Source organism: Equus asinus, chromosome 29 (assembly GCF_041296235.1).
Source record: "Equus asinus isolate D_3611 breed Donkey chromosome 29, EquAss-T2T_v2, whole genome shotgun sequence".
Taxonomy (NCBI): domain Eukaryota; kingdom Metazoa; phylum Chordata; class Mammalia; order Perissodactyla; family Equidae; genus Equus; species Equus asinus.
The window spans coordinates 19,359,270-19,383,783 of record NC_091818.1 but is presented as its reverse complement, the minus strand read 5'-3'; the positions used below and the strand labels follow the sequence as shown (position 1 = coordinate 19,383,783).

Sequence of the window (24,514 nt, the reverse complement as noted above, 5' to 3'; positions counted from 1 at the left end):
TTGTTTCCAAGTCGTGGCTATTGTGAATAATGCTGCAAAAAACATAGGGGTACATAATCTTTTTGAATTAGTTTTTTCGTGTTCTTTGGATAAACACCCAGAAGTGGAATAGCTGGATCATATGCTAGTTCTACTTTTAATTTTTTGAGGAATCTACATTTTGTTTTCCATATGGCTGCACTAATTTACATTCCCACCAGTAGAATATGAGGGATCCCTGTTCTCCACATCTTTTCCTGCGCTTGTTATTTCTTGACTTTTCAATAATAGCCATTCTGATAGGCATGAGGTGATATCTCATTGTGGTTTTGATTTGCATTTCCCTAATACTTAGTGATGCTGAACATCTTTTCATGTACCTGTTGGCCGTCTGTGTATCCTCTTTGGAAAAATGTCTATTCAGATTCCCTTCACATTTTTTTATTGGGTTGTCTGTTTTTTTTTGTTGAGTTCTAGGAGTTCTTTGTATATTTTGGATATTAACCCTTTACTAGATATATGATTTGCAACTATTGTCTCCCAATTGGTAAGCTGTCTTTTCATTTTGTTGATGTTTTCCTCTTCTGTGCAGAAGCTTTTTAGTTTGATGTAGTCCCATTTACTTATTTTTTCTTTCATTCCCCTTGCCTGAGGAGACATATTCAAAAAGATATTGCTAAGATGGATGTCCAAGAGTGTACTGCCTATGTTTTCTTCTAGGAGTTTCATGGTTTCAGGTCTTACATTCAAGTCTTTAATCCATTGTGAGTTAATTTTTGTGTATGGTGTAAGACAGTGGTCTACTTTCATTCTTTTTTTTTTGGTGAGGAAGACTGGCCCCGAGCAAACATCTGTTGCCAATCCTCCTCTTTTTGCTTGAGGGACATCGTCCTTGAGCTAACATCTATGCCAATCTTCCTCCACTTTTTACATGGGATGCTGCCACAGCATGGTTTGATGAGCGGTGTGTAGGTCCACACTTTGGATATGAACTCACAAACCCCAGGCCGCTGAAGCGTAGTACATGAGCTTCACCACTATGCCACTGGACCAGCCCCTACTTTCACTCTTTTGTATGTGCCTGTCCAGTTTTCCCAACATCATTTATTGAACACACTTTCCTTCCCCCATTGTATGTTCTTGATTCCTTTATTGAAAATTAGCTGTCCCTAAACGTGTGGGTTCATTTCTGGGCTCTCAATTCTGTTCCATTGATCTGTGTGTCTGTTTTTCTGTCAGTACTATGCTGTTTCAATTGCTCTAGCTTTGCAGTATACTTTGAAATCAGGAAATGTGATACCTTGAGCTTTGTTCTTTCTTCTCAGGATGGCTTTGGATATTCAGGATCTTTCGTTGTTTCATATAAATTTTAGGATTCTTCTATTTCCATGAAAAATATTGGGATTTTGATAGGGATTGCATTAATCTGCAGATTGCTTTAGGTAATAGGGACATTTTAACTATGTTTATTCTTCCAATCCATGAGCACGGGATATCTTTCCATTTCGTTGCGTCGTCTTCGATTTCTTTCAACGTCTTATACCTTTCAGTGTACAGGTCTTTTACCTCCTTGATTAAAATTTATTCCTAAGTATTTTATTCCTTTTGTTGCAATTGTAAATGGGATTGTATTTTTGATTTCTCTTTCTCCTAGTTTGTTGTTAGTGTATAGAAACATAACTAATTTTTGTATGTTGATTTTGTACCCTGCCACTTTACTGTACTTGTTTATTATTTCTAATAGTTTTTTGGTAGATTCTTTAGGTTTTTCTACATATAAAATCATGTCATCTACGAATAGTGACAGTTCTACTTCTTCCTTTTCAATTTGGATATGTTTTATTTCTTTTTCTTGTCTAGGACTTCCAAAACTATGTTGAATAAGAGTGACAAGAGTGGGCATCCTTGTCTTGTTCCTGTTCTTAGAGGGATAGCTTTCAATTTTTCATCATTGAGTATGATGTTAGCTGTGGGTTTGTTGTATATGGCCTTATTATGTTGAATTACTTTCCTTCCATACACAGTTTATCATAAATGGATGCTGAATCTTGTCAAATGGTGTCTCTGCATCTATTGAGGTGATCATGTAATTTTTATTCTTCATTTTGTTAATGTGGTGTATCAAGTTGATTGATTTGTGGATGGTGAACCATCCCTGTATCCCTGGAATAATCCCACTTGATCGTGGTGTATGATCCTTTTAATGTACTGTTATATTCAATTTGCTAAGATTTTGTTGAGGATTTTTGCATCTATGTTCTTCAGCGATGTTGGCCTGTAATTTTCTTTTTTTCTGTTATCCTTGTCTGATTTTGGTATCAAGGTAATGCTGGCCTCATAAAATGAGTTAGGAAGCATCTCCTCCTCTTCAAAGTTTTGGAAGAGTTTCTGAAGGATAGGTATTAAATCTTTGAATGTTTGGTAGGATTCACTGGGGAAGCTGACTGGTCCTGGACTTCAGTATTTTGGGAGGTTTTTGATTTTGTTTCCATCTCCTTACTAGTGATCAGTCTATTCAGATTCTCTATTTCTTCCAGATTCAGTTTTGAGAGATTGTATTATTCTAACAATTATCCATTCCACTTATCCATTCTAGGTTACTCAATTTGTTGGCATGTAGCTTTTCATAGTATTCTCTTATAATCCTTTGTATTTCTGTGGTACCCATTATAATTTCTCTTTTGTTTCTGATTTTATTTGAGGCTTCTCTCTTTTTTTCTTAGTGAGTCTAGCTAAAGGTTGTCAATTTTGCCTATCTTTTCAAACAACAGCTCTTAGTTTCATTGATCTTTCCTATTGTCTTTTTAGTCTCTATTTCCTTTATTTCTGCTCTGATTTTTATTGTTTCCTTCCTTCTACTGACTTTGGGCTTCATTTGTTCTTTTTTTCTAGTTCCTTTAGGTGTAATGTTAGATTGTTTATTTGAGACTTTTCTTATTTCTTGAGGTAGGCCTATATTGCTATAAACTTTACTTTTAGTACTACTTTTGCTGCATTTCATAGACTTTGGTATATTGCGTTTTCCTTCTCATTTGTCTCCATGTATTTTTTTATTTCTCTTTTGATTTCTTCACTGATCCAATACTTCTTCAGTAGCATATTCTTTAGTGATTTTTCCAACTTTCTTCTTCACAAAAATTTGTGATTTTTCCAGCTTTCTTCTTGTAGTTGATTTCTAGTTTCATAACATTGTGTTTGGAAAAGATGCTTGATATGATTTCAATCTTCTTAAATGTATTGAGACTTGTTTTGCTTCCCAACATAAGGTCTATCTTTGAGAATGTTCCATGTGCACTTGAGAAGAATGTGTATTCTGCTGCTTTTGGATGGAATCTTCTATATATATCTATTAAGTCCAACTGGTCTAATGTTTCATTTAAGGCCAAAGTTTCTTTGTTGACTTTGTCTATCCACTGATGTAAGTGGAGTATTAAAGTCTTCTATTGTTATTGTGTTGCTGTCAATTTCTCCCTTTAGATTTGTTAATAATTGCTTTATATACTTTGGTGCTGCTATGCTAGATACATATATATTAGTAAATCCTATGTCTTCTTGATGGATTGTCCCCTTTATCATTAAATATGGTCCATCTTTGTCTTTTCTTACCTTTTTAGGCTTGAAGTCTATTTTGTCTGAAATAAGTATGGCTATACCCACTTTCTTTTGGTTGCCATTTGCTTGGAAAGTCTTCTATCCCTTCACTTTGAGCCTATGTTTGTTTTTAGAGCTGAGACGGGTCTCCTGGAGGCAGCATATTGTTGGGTCTTGTTTTTTAATTCATCTAGCCATTCTGTGTCTCTTGATTGGTGAATTCTATTCATTTACATTTAGGGTGATTACTGATATATAACGACAGTACTGCCATTTTATCTTTTATTTTCTGGCTCTATATTTCTTGATCTATATTTTTATTGTTTCTTTTTCCTTGTGTTCCTGTCTGACATTTCAGTTTGGTGGTTTTCTGTGATGTGTTTCTCAGTTTCCTCCTTTTTTATGTTTTGTAACTCTGTTCTGAGTTTTTCTTTTGTGGTCACCATCAGGTTTGTATAAAAGGTCTCATAGATGAGATAGTTCTTTTTCTGCTGATAGCATCTTATCTTCATTTGCATATGCAGGTTCTGTCCTTTTACTCTTCCTCTTCCATGTCTTTTTTGTCACAAATTATCCCTTTTTGTGAGTTTGTTATCACATTGAACTGGTTATGGTTTTTAATACTTCCTTTCCCTTTAACCCTTATTGTTATAATTAAATATTTACTAACCTATTCTGATATAGAGCTTCAATTTTCTGATTCTGTATGTCTCTTTATCACCTTGCTTAAAACTTTGTACACCTTTGCCTTTTCATTCCACGTATAAGAGCTCTTTTCAACATTTCTCATAAGACAGGTCTAGAGGCAATAAACTGCAGCAGCTTTTGTTTGTCCAGGAAAGCCTTTATTCCTCCTTTATATTGGAAAGATAACTTTCCTAGATTAAGTATTCTTGGCTGACAATTTTTATCTTTTAATATTTTGAACATATCATTCCACTCTCTACTGGCCTGTAGAGTTTCTGCTGAGAAATCTGCTGATAGCCTAATGGGGGTTCCCTGGTAGGTTAATGTTATTTTTACCCTGGCTGCTTTAATATTCTTCTTTTAATCATTGACCTTTGGGAGTTTTAATATAATGTGTCTTGGAGAGGTCTTTTTGCATTGAGATAATTAGGTGTTCTATTAGCTTCATGTCTTGTACATCCAGTTCCTTCCCCAGGTTTGGGAAGTTCTCAGCTATTATTTCTTTAAATAAGCTTTCTGCTCCCTTCTCCCTCTCTTTGTCTTCTGGGATACCCATTATCCTTTTGTTGCTTCTTCTAATGGAGTCAAATATTTCTTGTAGAATTTTTTCATTTTTTAAAAATCTTAATTCTGTCTCCCACCTGAATCGTTTTTAGATTTCTATCTTTGAGCTTGCTAATTCTCTCTTCCATATGGTCTGCTCTATTTCCAATGCTTTCTACCATTTTCTTCATTTCATTTATTGAGTTCTTCATCTCTAGAATTTCTGTTTGCTTCTTTTCAAGAGTTTCAATCTCTTTGACGAAGTACTCCTTCTGTTCACTAATTTTATTCCTGAGCTTGTTGGACTGTCTTTATGAGTTTTCTTGTAGCTCACTGAGTTTCTTCATGACAGCTATTTTGAATTCTCTATCAGATTGCAATGTTCCATGACTTCAAGTTTGGTTTCTGGAGATCTGTCATTTTCTTTTTGTGATACCATGTTACCATAATTTTTCATGGTACTTGATGAGTTGTTGACCTCTGCCAGCACATTTGTAGTAGTGAACTACAAATTTTTTATTTAGGTAAGCCTTTGTTTATTTTGATTCTGAGCTACTTCTGGTTGTATATGAGAGCCAGTGATTTCCACCCTCCACTGCCTCTGCTAGAGGTGTCATCAGTGCCCTCCGTTGTGCAGCTTGTGCCTCTGAGGTTGCTTACACCTTGTTGCTGCTGGTGTCGCCGCAGTCATTGCTTTTGGCACTGGGGTCAGCAGGCTGGGGAGGGCCTCTGCTGTTTCTGGGGTCACCTGGATCGTGGGTTTCCCCACCATGAGAAGGGGTGGGAGATGGTGAGATGGGAACTGGCGTCATGGGCACCAAATCTGGTGTTGGTGGGTTCATAGGTGATGCTATCATTTGGGGGGGAGCTGCTGCTACCAGGCTCTCTGCAGCTTTGGGTGCTACTCTGGCCAGGGGGCTGATGCTTCTGTTGCTGCTCCTGTTGCTGCTCTTGGGTTTTTTGGGGGTGCTGGAACCACGGCTGTTGGGGGTGCTGGGTTCACAGGTTTTGCCACCACTGCTGCTGGACAGGCTGGCAGTGCAGGTGCTGCCAGCACTGCCATGGAGTTGTCCCTGGGTCACAGGCACTACTGTGGTTCCTGAAGCCTCCAGTTGTAGGTGCCACAGTGGTTCCTGGAAGCTCTGGTCTCAGGCACTGCTGCCACTGCTGAGATACCAGGGTCTTGGATGCAGACCCCGTTGCCAGGAGGGCCAGGGTTGCAGGTCCACTGCTGCTGCTGGAGGAGGGAGAGGGGGCTGGGTTGCAGATGCTGTAGTGGTTCATGATGCCTCCAGGTATGTGTGCTTCTTCAGTTCCTGAGGCCTCCATTCACAGGCATTGCTATGGTCCCTAAAGCCTCTGTTCATGGGCGCCACCACAGTTCCTGGAGCCTCCGGTCTTGGGGGCCACTGCCACAGCTCCCCTAGTTCCATTGCCTTCATGAGGTCCAGTCCACCCACCCTCAGATGTATCGATGTATGGATCTGTCAGGTGTTCTGCTGTGCTGTATAGAGGATCCTATCTTGGTCTACAGATGTCCTACTGGTTGTAATGGAGAGGAGAGAGACAAAAGGAGCAACTCATGCTGCCATGATGCTGTCACCGGTAGTGTCCTCAATAATTCTTAAGATTGTAGAGGGGTCATGAACCTAAAAAGTTTGAGAACTGTTGAACCAGATGAAATCTAAGGTCCCAGCTCTTTTGAGATTCTAAGATTTTTTTGTTGTTTAAAACAAATCTGGAAATGTCTTGCTTTTGGTTGATAAGTTTTTGTTTCCTTCACCTTTGTTTCCCATGAGAATATAATATGACAGATCCACAGGACAGAGTTTCCAAAATAAAGTATTTAAAGGCAGTTTATCTTAATGAAAATATCAATTATAATTAAAATATCACTAGTTGGAAATGTTAGAATACAGCTTACGTATAATAAAATCCTTGACAAAAATCTTAAAAATATTTAAGAAATATCATCATAAGATTCTCTTGGTAGTATACAGTCTTTTATCAAAATAAAGCACTGTTTTTAAAGACCCTCCTTTCAACAAAATGCATTCAAAATCATTTTTAATTACCTTGTTAAAACCAAAATAATCATAAGCTGCTGTTTCTAGTGTAAGATGAATGTTGGAATTTCTATAAATGTTTTTAGGATTTTGGTGCCAATTAGTTTAAAGACAAGAACAATACGCTTACTCTATTAAAAGCATTACTGGATTTATGGATTTCTATTCCTATTAGTATTAGATCTTTATAAACAAAAAATGCTTAGCCTATATTTTTGGCTTGTGTAATATCTTAAATACTCCTGTCAAACTTCTTTGCTTTTATCCCTGCTCAACTCATCACACAAACCATCTGCATAAATAAAGATGTAAGCATCTGCTATATGGCAAATGGTCTCAGGGGCAGATGTTTTCATCCTTGTGTTCATGTCACTGGGGCTGGATACATTATTTGAACAGATGTACACAATCTGAAAGTGTTGTGTCCCACAGTGAAATGCCTCCAACTGCTTTCTATCAAAGTTCCTAAATGCTATTTGCACCTGCATTTATGTTAATGATATAAAGGCAGCACGGGTTCTGACAAAGTGAGATGTGATGCTATGAAATATATTTACACGGTTAATTGGAGTTTCTGAGAAACTGCTGCCAAATGGTCACACTGACATTGATATGTGCCCGAGAAGATTATATGATTAGTAGCCTGCTTTTTAAGCAGTGGAAATATGGTTATTTCAAACAACAAGAATACTCATAATCTGATTTTACTAATAAGAATATTCCAAACTCTAGTAGTTTATCTCAAAATAGGAAAATGACTTCCAGTATAAGGTCTACCTAAAAAGTTTTAGGCCACCCAGGTCATTTTCATTTTGTTCTACACATAAATTTCTATAGATACGTGCATGTTTTCCATTTGTACTTCTGTCAACAGCATAACGCACTAATATTCCACAGTGGTATTTTGTAGAGGTTATTACATTGGAAAGTTCCAATTTCCAACATTAAGGAGTTAACCAAAACCAGCTTGAAAATGTCAATTTGTACTTGGTCTGCAACATAAAATGGTACCCAAAGTCCAAGAACAGTATTTACACACTAGTTACGATCAAAATGTTTCCATATGAATGTCACATATTTGGAAACATAATATTTTGGTAATGCATAGGGAATGTTTTTTTTCTCCCAATAATGAGGTCACAAAGCCATGTTAACCACTAAAATGCAAAGTATCAAATTACACTGGTTCTCCTTGCTACTGTGCATTCAATGTGAGGGTTGAAGAGCTAAAGAATTTGCAATAGCAGTTGTCTTTGCAGCTTACTGAGCTAAGAACTTGTGGTCACTTTTAAATAATAGACTACTTTATTAACTTGACACTGATAATATCAACTTTTTATAAAGTTATTATATCTGAGTTAAATGTTACCCCAAATAAGTTTTATTCTGCAAATTATTCTGAGATTTATATTGTGCTTTAAAAGAGTTTACAAGGTGTATTCATCAGTTAATCCTCATTATTCACAGATTCTGTATTTGTGAATTCACCTGCTTGCTAAAATTTACTTGTAATCCCCAAATCGATACTGGTGGCACTTTCGTGGTCATTTTTGGACATGCACAGGCAAAAAATCTGAGTCACTCGATGTGCATTTCTCAGCAGTGGCCAATGCTCTGCCTTGTTTCAGCTCTTCTACTATAAATAAGTGTCCTTTTTGTGGTCTATTTAGTGCCACATTTTTTGCATTTTTTTCCTTTTTGTTGCTGATTTCACCATTTAAAGTAGCCTTCAAGTATAGTGCTGACATGCTATCCCGTGTTCCTAAGCATAAGAAGACTATGATGTGCCTTATGGAAAAATATGTGTTCGACAAGCTCTGTTCAGGCTTGAGTTATAATGCTGTGTCTGTCGGGTTCAGTATTAAGGAATTGACAATATACATTAAATGAGGTGTCTTTAAACAGAAACACATATAAAGCTGGGTTCTGCATTGATAGTTGATGAAAATGTTGTGTTGTAATCAGAGGCTCACAGGAGCCTAACCGTGTATTTGCCCTAGAAGCGATGGGTCAGTGTTAGCTAATTCAGTGTTCACGGTGACTTTATAGGATATAACTACTGTGAATGACAAGAATCGACTGTACTTATCTCATTTGACTATTTCAGGGCAAGAATAATTATCCCCATTTGAAAGAGAGAGGGACTGAGGCTCACTGATTTAGCCAAGATCACAGAGCCTAAAAAGAAGGGCAGAAGAATAACCAGTGCTCAAGCGTCCAGCTCTTAGCTTTGTGTTCTTTCATGGGACTGAGAGGAGAGTGGAGGAAACCAAGGGGGAGGACGAGAAGAGAAAATAGGAAAGGAGCTCAACAAACAGCTTGAATACCACGTTTGAAAGAGTGAAACTGTAGTTTGATAACAAGAGAAGCCATTTTTAGGTTAAATCCTCATAAAAAGTAAACTCCTGCTTGGACAGGCAGCCCGGCTTTATTAACTGAAGCTGAGCTGTAGGATAGCAGAGCTTAGTTTGGTTTTCCCTTTTTCTCCTTTGCTCCTTGCTCACTGCCTCTCCAAAGACAATAAATATTTGTTAAATGAACACATACACCTGAGAACTCCAGCTTGGTGTTTCAGTAAAAAGCAAAGATTAAAATGTTTTCACAGCAACTAAGTAATATGATGTTTTTAAAAAAACATTTGAGAGTTTAAAGCATTTTCAACAAAATTTTATATGCATTTGAAAAACCACTACCAAAGACAGAAAATTCATCAGGAAGTTTATAAAGAACCTAACTGATACTCGGAGTGTAAATAAGTAAGATCATTTTTCTAAACTTTAAAAAAATATGAATATTAACTAGAAACCCCAAGTGTTCCTTACCTGAGTTCTAAAATGCTATATTCACTAATACCAAAACATTTATGTCTGAAAGATGTAAGTATATATTTTTACGTCTATAAGAAATGAGAATATATTTTTAGGCTGTGCCATAATTATTTTAAAAACATTTTATTGAATCAGAAAATCCAGGTTTTTTCTTTTTACAGATCCAACTCTGAATTCACATGATAGACAGTAATGGCTATGGCTTCACACTTAAATAATGTACAGGTTTAGAGAACTAGTAGGAGCTGTGCAGCGCATACTCACTAACTGCCATGGTTCCAAAGGGGTCACTCAGACCCACTGGGTCTTGCCTCAAAGCCTCTGCTGTCTTCTCACCCTCATTTATTATTAGTCTCATTGAATAAAAATAGCACTCACAATTTGAAAACTATGTTTAAACAATACCAATCAATACCAATATTAGAACGGAGCTGAGAAAAGTGTCAGAAGACTTGTATAGGAAGACCTTCGACTTGCAGCACACTTGCCGAGGAAACGGCACAACTGCATGGTGCACGGCTCGAGAACTCTGAACGCCTCCAGGAAAACACAGCCTCCCTGCACTTGAACGAAAACTCTTTCTTGAGCAATGAACTGGGACTTATCTTAACCAACTGTGTGGGGACTTAAAGTTCATCCTGCCCTTTTCAAGGTGCAAACTTCAATCCTTAATTGGCATCAACCACAGTGAACTTCTTTCTGACACAAAAAAACATAAATTGTTCCTGTCAGAGAACTATTTGGCAAAATTGCTCACTTGTGTGTTTCCTTATCTGGCAGGTATATAAATTCACTTGCATTTCCAATCACTGTGTCAGTTTTGTCTTTCCTTCAACAAATTTCAAGTGGAAGTTACAACAACTGTAGTTTACCTTATGATGTTGTTTTCATGCCTTTTTTTCAAAAACATGGTTTATCACTTGCTACAATTTGCTATTTTCCAACACAAAATATCCGTTCTTATATTTCTATTAGCTTATCATTTGGAAAACAACAAACAAAAAAATAAAGTTATGGGAAAACCATAAATCCCCAAATCCTGAATGCATGAGAAGATAGAAAATTGTACCAAAATAAGTCTAATGAAGTTCTGGAGATTCTAAATGTAATACTTTCACACAGACAGGAATAATGACAACACTAAATTATAATGAAAAGCTTTTAATATAGTACAAATTATCCTCAGAGTGATATTACAATATTAAATCTCTTCATCCAAAATTAGAAAACATTTAAATAGAAGGCACTAGAATTTCTAATTAGTTTCCTCTAGTTCTTTCCTAGCTTTAAACTCACATCTTGTGCTGAGCAAATGTCATCTCCTCTCTGTTGTGTTTCCTGACCAGCCTCAGAACTTCTGGCCTAACTAACTGTCCCGTCATCAGGTTCTCAAAGTACGTCCTACTCAATCCTAGCACAGAATTTATCATGCTTTATTCTAGTTAATTGCATATGTCTGTTGTTCTAATAGGACTTTGTTTCATAAAAGCACAAGCTCTGTCTGATTTACTTTTGGATCATTTATAGCATCCGACACAGTTCCTAGTAAGTATTACCTTGGTGATCATTAAATCTGCTTCTACCACATGAAATTTTGTTAAGAGATCGTATGTTACGCAGAAGATTTTCCCTAAGCCTCGCATCTCTGCTGGTGATGTTCTACCTGAATTTCATACACAAATGTGTATAATACGTGTGTACGTGTTTACAAGTCTGAAATTCAAAAGTACCATAATTTATAGACAGCCATCAATGGTTTGTTAAATAAATCACGCACCATTTAATTAACAAATGGTATACACCCAGGAAACTTCTCACAAATGATTATGTTTGATGACAGAAATATAAACAGAATCATAATTAACAAATGGTATACACCCAGCAAACTTCTCACAAATGATTATGTTTGATGACAGAAATATAAACAGAATCATAATTAACAAATCTGGTATTCTTCTTTGTTAAAATATATTAGTAGTAATCCAGGACATGCACAAAGCATTTGAATGGGTAAATGAGTAAATTAATAAAAAGTAGGCAACTCTTAGACCTCATATGTACCATGCTATTTTTCCTTACTGATGCAATTTCCCATGATATAAATTTAATTTCTGCCTACTTTGGTTTAAAATAGCTTTAAGTATTCATATATGTAATTAAGCTTAATATGTTTGATCAGATAGGAAAAAGAGAAATCATCTAAAAATAGATTAAAAACACTCTCTATAAATTTACGATGTGACACAATGGACAAATAGCGAATTTGGATTTTGATAGATGTGGGTTCCAATCCTGGCTCACTTAACTGGTTGGTGATCTTGGTAAAAGTACCTAATCTCCCTGAAGCTTTGAAATAAAGATGATATGGAACTTATCGTGAGGATTAAATAAAACAAAGCATGCAATGTTGTAGACAGAGTGACTATCACCCAGGAGGCACTTGATTGAGTTCTTTTAGCTATTATATCGCTTTCTCTGTCAAATTCCAGGTTTGGGCCTTAAGCATCTTTGGTCCCAGAAAAGACTGATGAGAAATTTACCAGAGGTATGAAATTTGTAGCTAGGCTTGAAGGCATCTTATTTTCTGGCCAAGTCAAGAGAGGTAACTAGGCTTATGTAACAGCCCAGAAATGTAGACACAAAAACAACACAAAGTAAACCTTGGTCACAAGCAAAGGAGGCAAGAGATGTGAGTGGTGACATGCTTTCCATCCCTCCATCAGCCAGAAACCAAGCGGCTCACTGCTCAGTCACTCGCACACACTCATACCCTTTTAGAGCTGGAAAAGAATGTCTAGAAATCCTGGGTTTATTATCAGGGAAACCGAGGCTTAGGGGCAAAATAACTTGTCTGAGCTTCCATAGCTGGCTGGAGGCAGATCTAGGAAAGGAGCCCAGCTTTTCCAACATTTGGTCCAATACTCTTTCTTCTAAGCAGTCATGCCTGTCCTTGCTTGCTCAGACGAACAAGGTGATACCAGCCAGGACAATGAATTTCCAAACTCTTGATCAGCTACCTACTGTACAAATCTTCCAAAGGATACACACCAGAAAACACTCACAGGAAATGTACACTTTTTCCTTCTAATTAGGGTTTGCTCTCCTCCCTCTCATTCCCATCTCCTTTCTTGCCCCAGCATTCGGGGCCGAATCTTGTGCAAGTCTCAAGGACTCTTACTCTCCCTTTGGCCCAAGGTCTGGATGAGAACCAAGCCAAGGAATGTGACCAGTGTCCACTTCCCATGGGTCCCTCTGATCATGCTTGGCTTTCTAAGACCAGTAGGTATCCCAAGCAGGAGGCAGCCATGCTCATTGTACCACCTTCACAGATGGAGAGAGCCCAGCTATTAAAAACAACCATTAAGAGCAACAGCAACTATCATCTTATAAACACTTACTACACAATTAGCAATATGCTGGGTGATTTAGATATATTATCTCCTTTAATCTCCACGTAAACTATAGGGTAGGACTTACTATCTTTATTTTATAGATTTATAGATAAGAACGCTGAGATCAAGTGACTTACCTAAGGTTATGCAATTCAGTGGTAGAGTTGAGTTTCTAACCCAGAGTTCTTACCAGTTACGATACTACCTCTCTTTTCTGTAGAGAGGTGAAAGAGTGTTTGCTCCAGTTAAACGTTCTTTATAGCAAATTCCCTCCATTCACTAAGTTACATCCTCCACTGAGGCAGCCCCATTTTACATCATTAAAGACATGATTTTCTCACACACACATCAAAACTTCCTTCTGTGCAGAAGAGAAGATGTAAGAGCAAGGGAAACACTTGAAATTCCTCCTAAACAGAGTTTGTTCTTTAGTGAGGAAGAGTTTAATTATTTTTTATTCAGAAGGGACTCTATCTCTACCTGTAAACTGCTTTTCTGAAAGTTCAGGGAGCTCCAATTAAAAAAATCATGGTTTTCTTTCAATAAATCATACAGGGGGAAATGGTTTTCTTTAGGTTTCTTTTTAAATGGGTATGGGAAGAAACAGGTCAAATAAATACATAAGAAAATATGCATTTGCAATATCCTTTCTCTGTCTACATGTGTGTTGTATGTGCGTGTGTGTGTGCATGAATATGTATCCATACACATATTCTTCTCACTAAGACACACGTGTCATTCTGCGTCACTAAATCCAGTACTCCGTAGTTGCTCTTGATCTATCAGCGGCAGCAAAGCCAGCGACTGTGCTGGCTCTGGAAGTTCCGTGTGGAACAAGACAGCCCTGCTCTTAAGGAGCTCTCAGTAACGGAGACATGTCCTTATAACCCAGGAGCCATACATATTCAAGTAATTTACCAAAGGAAATCAACTTTCATATATAATTAGAATTTCTGTTCTTAGTTCCAAGAAATAAGTCACCCTATTGTTAGAAGATAGGGTCATAAAATTAACAATTAATTTATAACACACACATTACCATTTTCCTCAGCATGGCTTATCTTACCTTGATCTTTTGGTGAAACTGATAAAGAATTCTGCATTCTGATGTATTTCACTTGAATAGAACTTCCCTAAAAATAACCAAGCACAAATAATAATTAGAACATAATTGAGATGCCATGTTAATACATACAAAAAATATAAATTATAAGCTTTTGAAACAGTCTATTAATAACTATACCTTGTTTTATTGCACTTTGCAGATATTGTATTTTTACAAATTGAAGGTTTGTGGCAACTCTGCATCGAGCGAGTTTACTGGCACCATTTTTCTAACAGCATTTGCTCACTTCAACTTTCTGTGTCACATTTTGGTAATTCTCAAAATATTTCAAAATTTTTCATTATTATTATATTTGTTACTGCGATCTGTGATCACTGATCTCTGATGTTACTATTGTAATTGTTTCGGGGCTCCATGAACTGCACCCATATAAGATAGGGAACTTAATCGATAAATGTTGTGTGTTCTGACAGCTCCACTAACCAGCCGTCCGCCCATCTCTCTCCATCTCCTCAAGCCTCCCTATTCCCTGAGACACAACAATATTGAAATTAGGCCAATTAATAACCTTACAATGGCCTCTAAATGTTCAAGTGAAAGGAACAGTCGCATGTCTCTTACTTTAAATCAAAAGTTAGAGATGATTAAGCTTAGTGACGAAGGCATGCCAAAAGCTAGGCCTCTTACACCAGTTAGCCAAGCTGTGAATGCAAAGGAAAAGTTCTTGAAGGAAATTAAAAGTGAACTCCAGTGTACACACAAATGATAAAAAAGCAAAATCACCTTACTGCTGATACAGAGAAAGTTTTAGTGGTCTGAATAGAAGATCAAACCAGCTACATCATTCCCTTAAGCCAAAGCCTAATCCAGAGAAAGGCCCTAACTCTCTTCAATTCTATGGAGGCTGAGAGAGGTGAGGAAGCTACAGAAGAAAAGGTTGAAGCTAGTAGAGGTTCGTTCATGAGGTTTAAGGAAAGATGCCATCTTCATAACACAAAAGTACAAGATGAAGCAGCAAGTGCTGATGCAGAAGCTGCAGCAGGTTGTCCAGAAGATCTAGCCAGGATAATTAATGAAGGGGGCTACACTGAACAACAGATTTTCAATGGAGATGAAACAGCCTTCTATTGGAAGAAGATGCCATCTAGGACTTGCATAGCTAGAGAGGAGAAGTCAATGCCTGCCTTCAAGGCTTCAAAGCACAGGCTGACTCTCTTGTTAAGGGCTAATGCAGCTGGTGACTTTAAGTTGAAGTCAGTGCTCATTCACTATTCTGAAAATCCTAGGGCCCTTAAGATTTGTGCTAAATATGCTCTGCCTGTGCTCTATAAATGCAACAACAAAGCCTGGATGACAGCACATCTGTTTACAACATGGTTTACTGAATATTTTAAGCCCACTGTTGAGACTTGTTCAGAAAAAAAGATTCCTTTCAAAATACTACCTGGTCACCCCAGAGCTCTGATGGAGATGTACAAGATTGATGTTGTTTTCATTCTGCTAATGCAACATCCATTCTGCAGCCCATGGATCAAGGAGTAATTTCAACTTTCAAGTCTTATGATTTAAGAAACACATTTCGTAAGGCTACAGCTGCCATAGATACTGATTCCTCTGATGGGTCTGGGCAAAGTCAACTGAAAATCGTCTGGAAAGGATTCACCATTCTAGATGCCATTAAGAACACTTGTCATTCACGGGAAGAGGTCAATATCAATAACAGAAGTTTGGAAGAATTAACAGAAGAAGTTTGGAATAATTAACAGAAGTTTGGAAGAAGTTGATTCCAACCCTCATGGATGACTTCGAGAGGTTCGAGACTTCAGTGGAGGAAGTAACTGCAGATGTGGTGGAAACAGCAAGAGAACTAGAACAAGAAGTGCAGCCTGTAGATGTGACTGAATTGCTGCAACGTATGATAAACTTCAACAGTTGAGGAGTTGCTTCTTATGGATAAGCAATGAAAAAGTGATTTCTTGAGATAGAATCTACTCCGGGTGAAGACACTGTGAAGACTGTTGAAATGAGAACAAAGGATTTAGAATATCACATAAACTTAGTTGATAAAGCAGCAGCAGGATTTGAGAGGATTTTGACTCCAATTCTGAAAGAAGTTCTACTGTGGGTAAAATGCTATTAAACAGCATCGCATGCTACAGAGAAATCATTCATGAAAGGAAGAGTCAACCAATGCAGCTAACTTCATTATTGTCTTATTTTAAGAAATTGCCACAGCCACCCCAACCTTCAGCAACCACCACCCTGATCAGTCATCAGTCAGCAGCCATCACATTAAGGCAAGACCCTCCACTAGCAAAAAGTTTATGACTCGCTGAAGGCTCAGATGATGGTTATTATTTTTTAGCAATAAAGTATTTTTAAATTAAGATATGCACATTGTTTTTTTAGACATAATGCTATTGCACACTTAACAGACTACAGTATAATGTAAACATAACTTTTCCATACACTGGGAAAGCAAAAAATTCATGTGACTTGCTTTATTTTGATATTCACTTTATTGTGGTGGTCTAGAACTGAACCCACAATATCTCCAAGGTATGCCTATAATAAGAAATGAAATGAACTATTAAGAAACTGATGTTTTTATCTTCTTCTCATTTTTATACAGATAGGATTTTACTGAACGTATTGGTGTGGGCTTGGAGAGGAAAGCAATGGCACATTGAGAGATGGGTATTATCTGCATCTCTGCCCTCATGGAGTCAGGGAAATGTGCAAGCAGGCTAGGTTAAGGTTCTCTAAAAATGCTCTGCCTGATAATTTTGTTTCACAAACTCTGTTTAAGAAGAAATAACTAAAATGTTTAACAATAGGGTAAAGGTCATATAATTGCAATATAATCCTTTGATGAAATATAATTCAGTCTTTAAAATGCAATTAGGAAGACTATGTAGCAACACAGAAAATGTTGATGATATAATGCATTGGATGAATATACTAAATGACATACACACTGGAATTACAACTACATAAAAAACAAAGGCACAGAAAATGCACGGCAGACAATAAGCTCATACATATATTGGCATTGTGTTTGCTCATGGAATTACAGGTGTTTTCCCCTACATTTTAGCTATTTTCCAAACTGTCTATAATATGAGGTTCCATATTAATAAACTATTTGAATATAAAAATAAGACAATTAGATTTACTGAAAAAATATAGGTAAATATTTTTATTAGCTTTCAAACTACAAGTGTTCCTAAGCATGACACCAAAGACAGAAGCCATCAAGGTAAAGACTGATGAATTTTTCCAATTAAAATTTTAAATGTTTTTTAAATAGAAAGTTAGGCAAAATTAAAAGGCACAACTTTTGCTTCCAGCCTACACTGAGTAATAAGAGACCAGATTTGCCCTCTTGCCTGAAATAACCAGTTTAGACTGTTAAAAGACTGTACTTGCCAATTTGAGGATCCAATTCTCTATGAAATTGCCTAAAAGCAAGTATAGTAAAAAAAAAAAAAAAAACATAGATAAAGTATAGGAAACAATATTTCAAAACACTAGACATCAGGTCACAAGGAAATCTTTGAGAGACAGGAAACAAATGAGATGAGCCCCATGACTATGTTGTAGGAAGGGAGAACCCTAGTGGAGATTCACAGATTAATGGAGAACAGAGAGCTAGAGAGAGAGAGAGAAATGAAGTATTCCCCATCAAGTATTCATTGTGTCTTGATCAGCACATCCAAGTAAGGAAACTACCCGAGGCCAGGGAAAGATCCAAGATGCTCAACACTCACAGAAGGACAGGAATACTGCCTGTTTCTGCCAGCCAGACTGAAAATTCACAGGAAATTGGGTAGTACAAAGAAGGGTCTTGCCTTAGCCATCAAGGGGAAAAATTAGTCCTAGACTGAGCATTTCTCTGGTTTCAAGATCTAAGGGATCGAACTGTTTCCAAGTGTCTTAACCGTGTATCAGAACAAAGCTCAAGAATATTTATAGAAATACAAAAATATCCATCACCCAACAAAGCAAATTCATAAAGCCTGACATCTAATAAAAAATCATCAAGCATACAAAGAAGCAGGAAAACATGAGCCATAAAGTAGAAAATAATTAAAAGTGACCCTGAACTGACACACATGTTAGAATTAGCAGACAAGGACATTAAGTCTACAATTGCATTTCACATGTTCAAAAAGTCAAGCATAGAGAGGAAAGATATAAAAAAAGACCCAAATAAAATTTCCATAAATGAAAACTATAATATATAAGATGAAAATAATCTTGATGGGATTAACAGCAGACATGTCAGAAGAAAATATTAGCAAACTTGAAGGTGTAGTAATAGAGATTATCCAAAATGAAACTCAGGAAGAACAGATTTTAAAAAATGAACAGATCATCAATGAACTATAGGACAACTTCAAGCAGGCTAATATATCAGTAATTGGAGAGAAGAGAGATGGAAGGACAGAAAAATTATTTTAGGAAATAATGCCAGAAAATTTTCCAAATTTGTGTAAAGCTATAAACACACATCCAAAAATCTCAAAAAACCTGAAGCACAATAAACATAAAAACTACACCAAAGCACATCATGACCAAATTGCTCAAAACTAGTGAAAAAAAGAACATTTTAAAGGCTGACAGAGGAAAAGACACATTACATATAGAGGAACAATGATAAGCATGACAGCAAATTTGTTGGAAACAGCACAACTGAGAAGACAGTGGAACAACATCTTTAAAGTACTGGAAGAAAAAAATCTAGAATTTAGAATTCTATGGCCAGAGGAAGTATCTTTCAAAAATAAAGAAGAAACAAAGACATTTTTGTACATACAAAAGCTTGAGGAATTCATCACAAGCCTACTCACACTATAAGAAACACTAAGTAACGTTTTTTAGGCAGAAGGAACATGATACCAGATTAGAATATGGATCTACATACAGGAAAAAAGAATACCAGAAATGGGAACTACATGGTAACTATATAAGCCTTTTTTCTTAATATTTAAATCTCTTTAAAATATAACTACCTTAAATAAAAAAAAATGCAGTGTGGGGTTTATAACATATATAACAAAAAAATGTATGATAACAATAGGACAAAAGTTGAGAGGGGAGAAATGGAAGTACATTATCCTAAGGTTCTTATACTATTGGTGAAGTAGTATAATATCACTAGAAGGTAGATTATGATAAGTTAAACATGTATATTATACACCCAAAAGCAACAACTAAAACCACAAAGCAAAGAATTTTAGCTAATAAGGCAACAAAAAAAATGGAATCATAAAATACTGCTTTTCAAGGGAAAATGAAAAATGAGAACAAAAAATGGATGGGACAAATAGCAAATGATAGATTAAATCTTAAATCATATCAATAATCATATTAAATATAAATTATCTAAATATCCCAATTAAAAGGTACAGATAGATTGGATAAAAAGCAAGACCCAACTATATGTTGGCTATAAGGAAGGCACTTTAAATATAAAGACATAAATAAGTTACAAAATAGTAAAAGCATGGAAAAAGATATATCATCACATAGCACTAGTCAAATGAAAGGTGGAGTGGTTATATTATTGTTAGGAAAAGTAGATTCTAGAGCAAAGAATATTACCAGGCATAAAGGAGGTGATTTCATAATTATAAAAAGGTCAATTCATCAAGAGGCTATCACGATCTTAAACATTTATACGTCCCTAATAACTGAGCTTCAAGATACATGAAGCAAGAACTTATAGAAGTGCAAGGAGAAACAGACAATAACTAATAATCAATAATCCATAAAAGAAGCAGACAGAAAATCACTAAAGATATTGGAGATTTGAACAACACTATAAACCAACGAGACCTATTGACATTTATAGAACATCCCACCTAACACAACAGAATATGCACTGTTTTCAAGTGAACATAAAATATTTATCAAGACAGATCATATTCTAGGCCATAAAACAGGTCTCAATACACTTAAGAGAATTCAAGGCATATAATGTATGTTCCCTGGACCACAATGGAATAAAAGTAGAAACCAAAAGAATACAAATATTACCTGGAAAAGTCTCCAAATACTGTTTAACTAAATCAAACACTTATAACATATGGGTCAAAGAAGAAATTAAAAAGAAAATTAGAAAGTGTTTTGAACTGAATGAAATGCAAACACAACATAACATTTGTGTGATTCCATTAAAGCAATACATTGGGTAAAATTTAAAGCACTAAGCATCTATATTAGAAAAGAAGATAGGTCTCAAACAAACAACCTCAATTTCTACCTTAAAAACTAGAAAAAGTAAATTTAACCCAAAGTAAGCAAAAGAAAGAAAATAAGAGGTCACAGAGGAAATATATGAAATGGTTAACAGAAAAATAGATAAAAATCAATTAAATCAAAAGCAGATTTTTTGAGACTATCAATAAAATTGATAAACTTTTAGCTCAATTGTTGAGGAGAAAGAAGACACAAATGGTCAATTTCAGGAATGAGAGAGAGGTGACATCACTACAGATACAATCGCTATTAAAAAGATGATAAGGGATAATTACAAACAACATTTTGGCAATAAATTTGATAATTTAAGTAAAATGGACAATTTCCCTGAAAGATACAAACTATCAAAGTTGACTCAAGAAGATAGCCCTTTATTTCCAAAGAAACTGAATTTTTAGTTAAAAATGTTCTCTCAAAGAAAACTCCAGGCCCAGATGGCTTCTTTGGTGAATTCCACTGAATATTTAAGGAAGAAATAAGATGAAATGTACAGTCATGCACTGCATAATGACTTTTCTATCAAGGATGGACTGCATATACAACGGTGGTCCCATAAGAATAGCACCATATAGCCTGGGTGTGTAGTAGGCCATACCTTCTAGGTTTGTGTAAGTCACTCTATGATGTTCACACAATGCTGAAATCACATAACACATTTCTCAGATTATATCTTTGTTGTAAGCGATGCATGACTGTATACGAATTTTTACAGAAAACTGAAAAAGAGAGAATTCTAACTATCTAATTCTATGAGGCCAACATTATGCAGAAATCAAAACCAGACAAAAAATCATTAGAAGAAAAGAAACCTCTAGAGCAATATCCTTCATAACATAAATGCAAAAACTATAAGTAAAATTTTAGCAAATCAAATGCAACAAGAGAACACATCCTGACCATGTAGAGTTATCCCAGGAAAACACACTTGGCTTAACGTTCAATTCATTATAATTCACCATATTAATAAACTAAAAAAAGAAAAACTACGTATCATCTCAACAGATGTAGAAAACACACTTGACAAAATCCAACACGCATTCCTGATAAAAAAATAAAATTAAAAGAATAAAACTTTTAGAAAACTAAGAATAGAAGGGAACTTCCTCAACCTGGTAGAGGTTCTCATCTGTGAGAAATCTACAGCTAACACTGTGATAAACAGTGAAAGACTGAATGATTTCCCTTTACGTTTACAAACAAGAGAGGGATATCCACTCTCACCATTTCTGTTCACTATCGTATTGGAAGATCTAGTCAGTTCAATAAAGCAAAAACGAATAAAATCCATCTAGATTGGGAAACAAGATATGAAACTGTCTATATCGACAGATGGCGTGACTGTCCACACAGAAAATTCAATGGAATCTACAAAAAGGCTCCTCAAATTAACAAACGAGTTCAATAAGGTTGCAGAATACAAGATCAATGTACAAAAATCAATTATATTTCGTATGCTAGTAACAATCAGAAATTAAAATAAATCAGAAATTTAAATTTAAAATGCCATTTGTAACAGCATCAAAAATATTAAGTAATTAAGGGTAAATGTGATAAAAGATGTAAAAGAATTACACACTGAAAACTACAACCTTGCCTCCTGACTAACCCTTGGAACTTCCCCCTGTGGCCCTGAATGCATGCATGCCCCTCCTCTTGGGAACTGTAAGTAATAAATTCTTTTTTCAAAGGCAGTCTGTGTCTGTAACATTATCATATCTGATTAAAACAAATCCCAGACAAATTTCAAGAAAATACAGAACATTAACATCATCTCAAAAAGTTCCCTCATTACCTCAAAAAGTTCTCTGTGCTCTTTTATGGTCAATCCCCACCCCAATCCCTGGCCCTAGGCAATTACTGATGCTTTCTGTAATATAAACTAATTTTGCCTGTTCTAGAACTTCATATCATTTCACGTAAATCAAACGGTATGTATTCTTTTCTTGTGTGTATCATTAGATCATTCCTTTCTATTGCTGAATGATATTCCATCCTATAACCATAATACAATTTGTTTATCCATTCACCCATTGATGAGCATTTGAATTGTTGCCAGTTTTTGGCTCTCATGAATAAAACTGCTACAAATATTTGTGTCCAAGTGTTTGTGCAGATAAACACGTTCCTATCTCTTGGGTAAAAGGCTAGGAGTGAAACTGCTGGGTGATATATTAAGCGTGTTTAACTTTATAAGCAATTGTCTGTTTTCCAAAGTAGTCATACCATATATCATTGATTTTAGAAAACCATCTCTTCTAAGCAATGATGGAATTCATATTTCCAAGATCTTTACATAAATAAGAGGACCTAAACACCTTAACACTCAATACTGTCAAAATAATAAAAGCTTATAGTACATCAATTCTGACTAATAGTAGTATTTATCATTTGCTTAACTGTAATAAACACTTATTCCCATCTCAATCTGTCATATTTAAGAAACAAATAATAAAATTCTTAAATTGGAACTAAAGGATTACCAAAGTTGAAAGATAATCTACAGAATAAATTTTGATCCACTTAGAAAATTCTTAACTGCTTGCATTAATATTTGTATTAATATAATGTATTAATATTTGGCGATCTTCCTTTCCTAAATGGTTGTATACAGCTAATGAGTTCAATAAAAAAGCACTTCTTTAATTCAGATAGCTCTGAACGTCAGCCACTGACAGTAAAATTCTTCACAGAGTCTTCCTAGTGACTAGCTTAAGACCCTCCAAGGCAACTTCTTTTCTAGGTAGAGTCGGGGAAACTTTGGGAGTAATCCTATTTCCTCTAATTTTTTAGACCTGTTGTTAAGGTGGTCTCATCAAATGCTCACTACTGTTCCCCAAATGAAAAACCCTAAAAGACTAGACTGACTCAATTTTTAGGATTATGTTTCTGCCTAATTTCAAGTACACAAGAGTTAAAATGTTATGGAAGGATCAGTGAATTGAGTGGGGAGGTAGATGGTTTGACTGAAACATCTTACTTCTTACCTTGGACAAGTCATTTAATCTTTTCCTCCATTTCCCCAAACTAGAAAAGGAGAGATGATAACACTTAACCCATTTGGCTGAAGAAAAGATTAAAACTAGATGCTATGCGTTGAAAATACTTTGTAAAAAAAACTGTTCAAAAAAGCAGGATATTACATATGTTAATAAAGTTCTCCAGGATCGTTTCAAAAGAAAATAGTAACTACTATCTTTGGCATTTCCAAGAAAAAAAAAGGGAATATACTAGGATATATTTAGAAATACAAACATTATTTCCAACTGTAAGATCTAATCATTTATCCTCATAAAATGCTTGCACATACAGATTACTTGTGTTCCTTAACATGTTACACATACGACTAGAGTAGGCAGGTTACAATGTTTGGGAGGGCATTTTTCTACCTCAGTAAAAATCTATGCAGGAAAATATGTTCTAGCTTTAGACACTCATTTCTTTTCTCTTTACAGGTTTTCTGTAAAATTTCTTTCAACTCCTGTGCCTCTAATTACAACTCTATATTTCTAGTTCCCAGGTTCCAAGGTGAAATGTTCTCTGCTTACATTTCTCCAGTTGGCTACCTGCAAACTAAATGAAGCTCCTGCCTCCTCTGAAGTATTTTTCAAAGCTCTCACCTCCACTCCATCCCCATTACTGCCTTAGGTCAGGGCTTGCTGGTATCACAACAGCCTCTTAAACTGTCTTCCTGCCTCCCATCTTGCCTCTTTCCAATCTATTCTCTATGATGCAGCCAGAACAATCTTTCCCTTTTTTTCAATTAAAAATTTTAACTTGTTTCTGATTTATTGAGGTATAAGTGACAAATAAAATTGTACATTTAAAGTGTACAATGTGATGATTTGACATATGTAAACTTTAAGAAATGATTACCACAATCAGGTTAATTAATATATTCATCAGCTCACATAGTTGCCCTTTTGTGTGTGTGGTAAGAACAGTTACGTTGTGGTGAGAACAGTTAAGGTCTACCCTCTTAGCAAACTTCAAGAACCCAACGTGGTACTACCAACTATAGTCACCACGCTCTACATTAGATCCCCAGACCTTACTCATCTTATCTTCCCCAGAGGCAAGCACTCTCAATTACTAGAGCTA

At 35.8% G+C, this 24,514-nt stretch overlaps 1 protein-coding gene across 10 annotated transcripts in view; it reads right to left on the bottom strand.

Annotated features, from left to right (window-relative positions):
- The window catches only part of ZNF438 (zinc finger protein 438), a 185,583-nt gene that overhangs the window by 20,236 nt on the left and 140,833 nt on the right, over positions 1-24,514 (bottom strand). For 5 of the 10 annotated variants that reach the window (XM_070501323.1, XM_070501320.1, XM_070501322.1 and 2 more), the window contains 2 exons: positions 23,401-23,440; positions 14,153-14,219 (listed from right to left, as the gene is read on the bottom strand). In XM_070501323.1, the coding sequence (XP_070357424.1) occupies positions 14,153-14,219; positions 23,401-23,440 (107 nt within the window). The remainder of the gene's footprint in view (positions 1-14,152; positions 14,220-23,400; positions 23,441-24,514) is intronic. The other 5 variants (XM_014851776.3, XM_044762003.2, XM_070501324.1 and 2 more) reach the window with 1 other exon arrangement.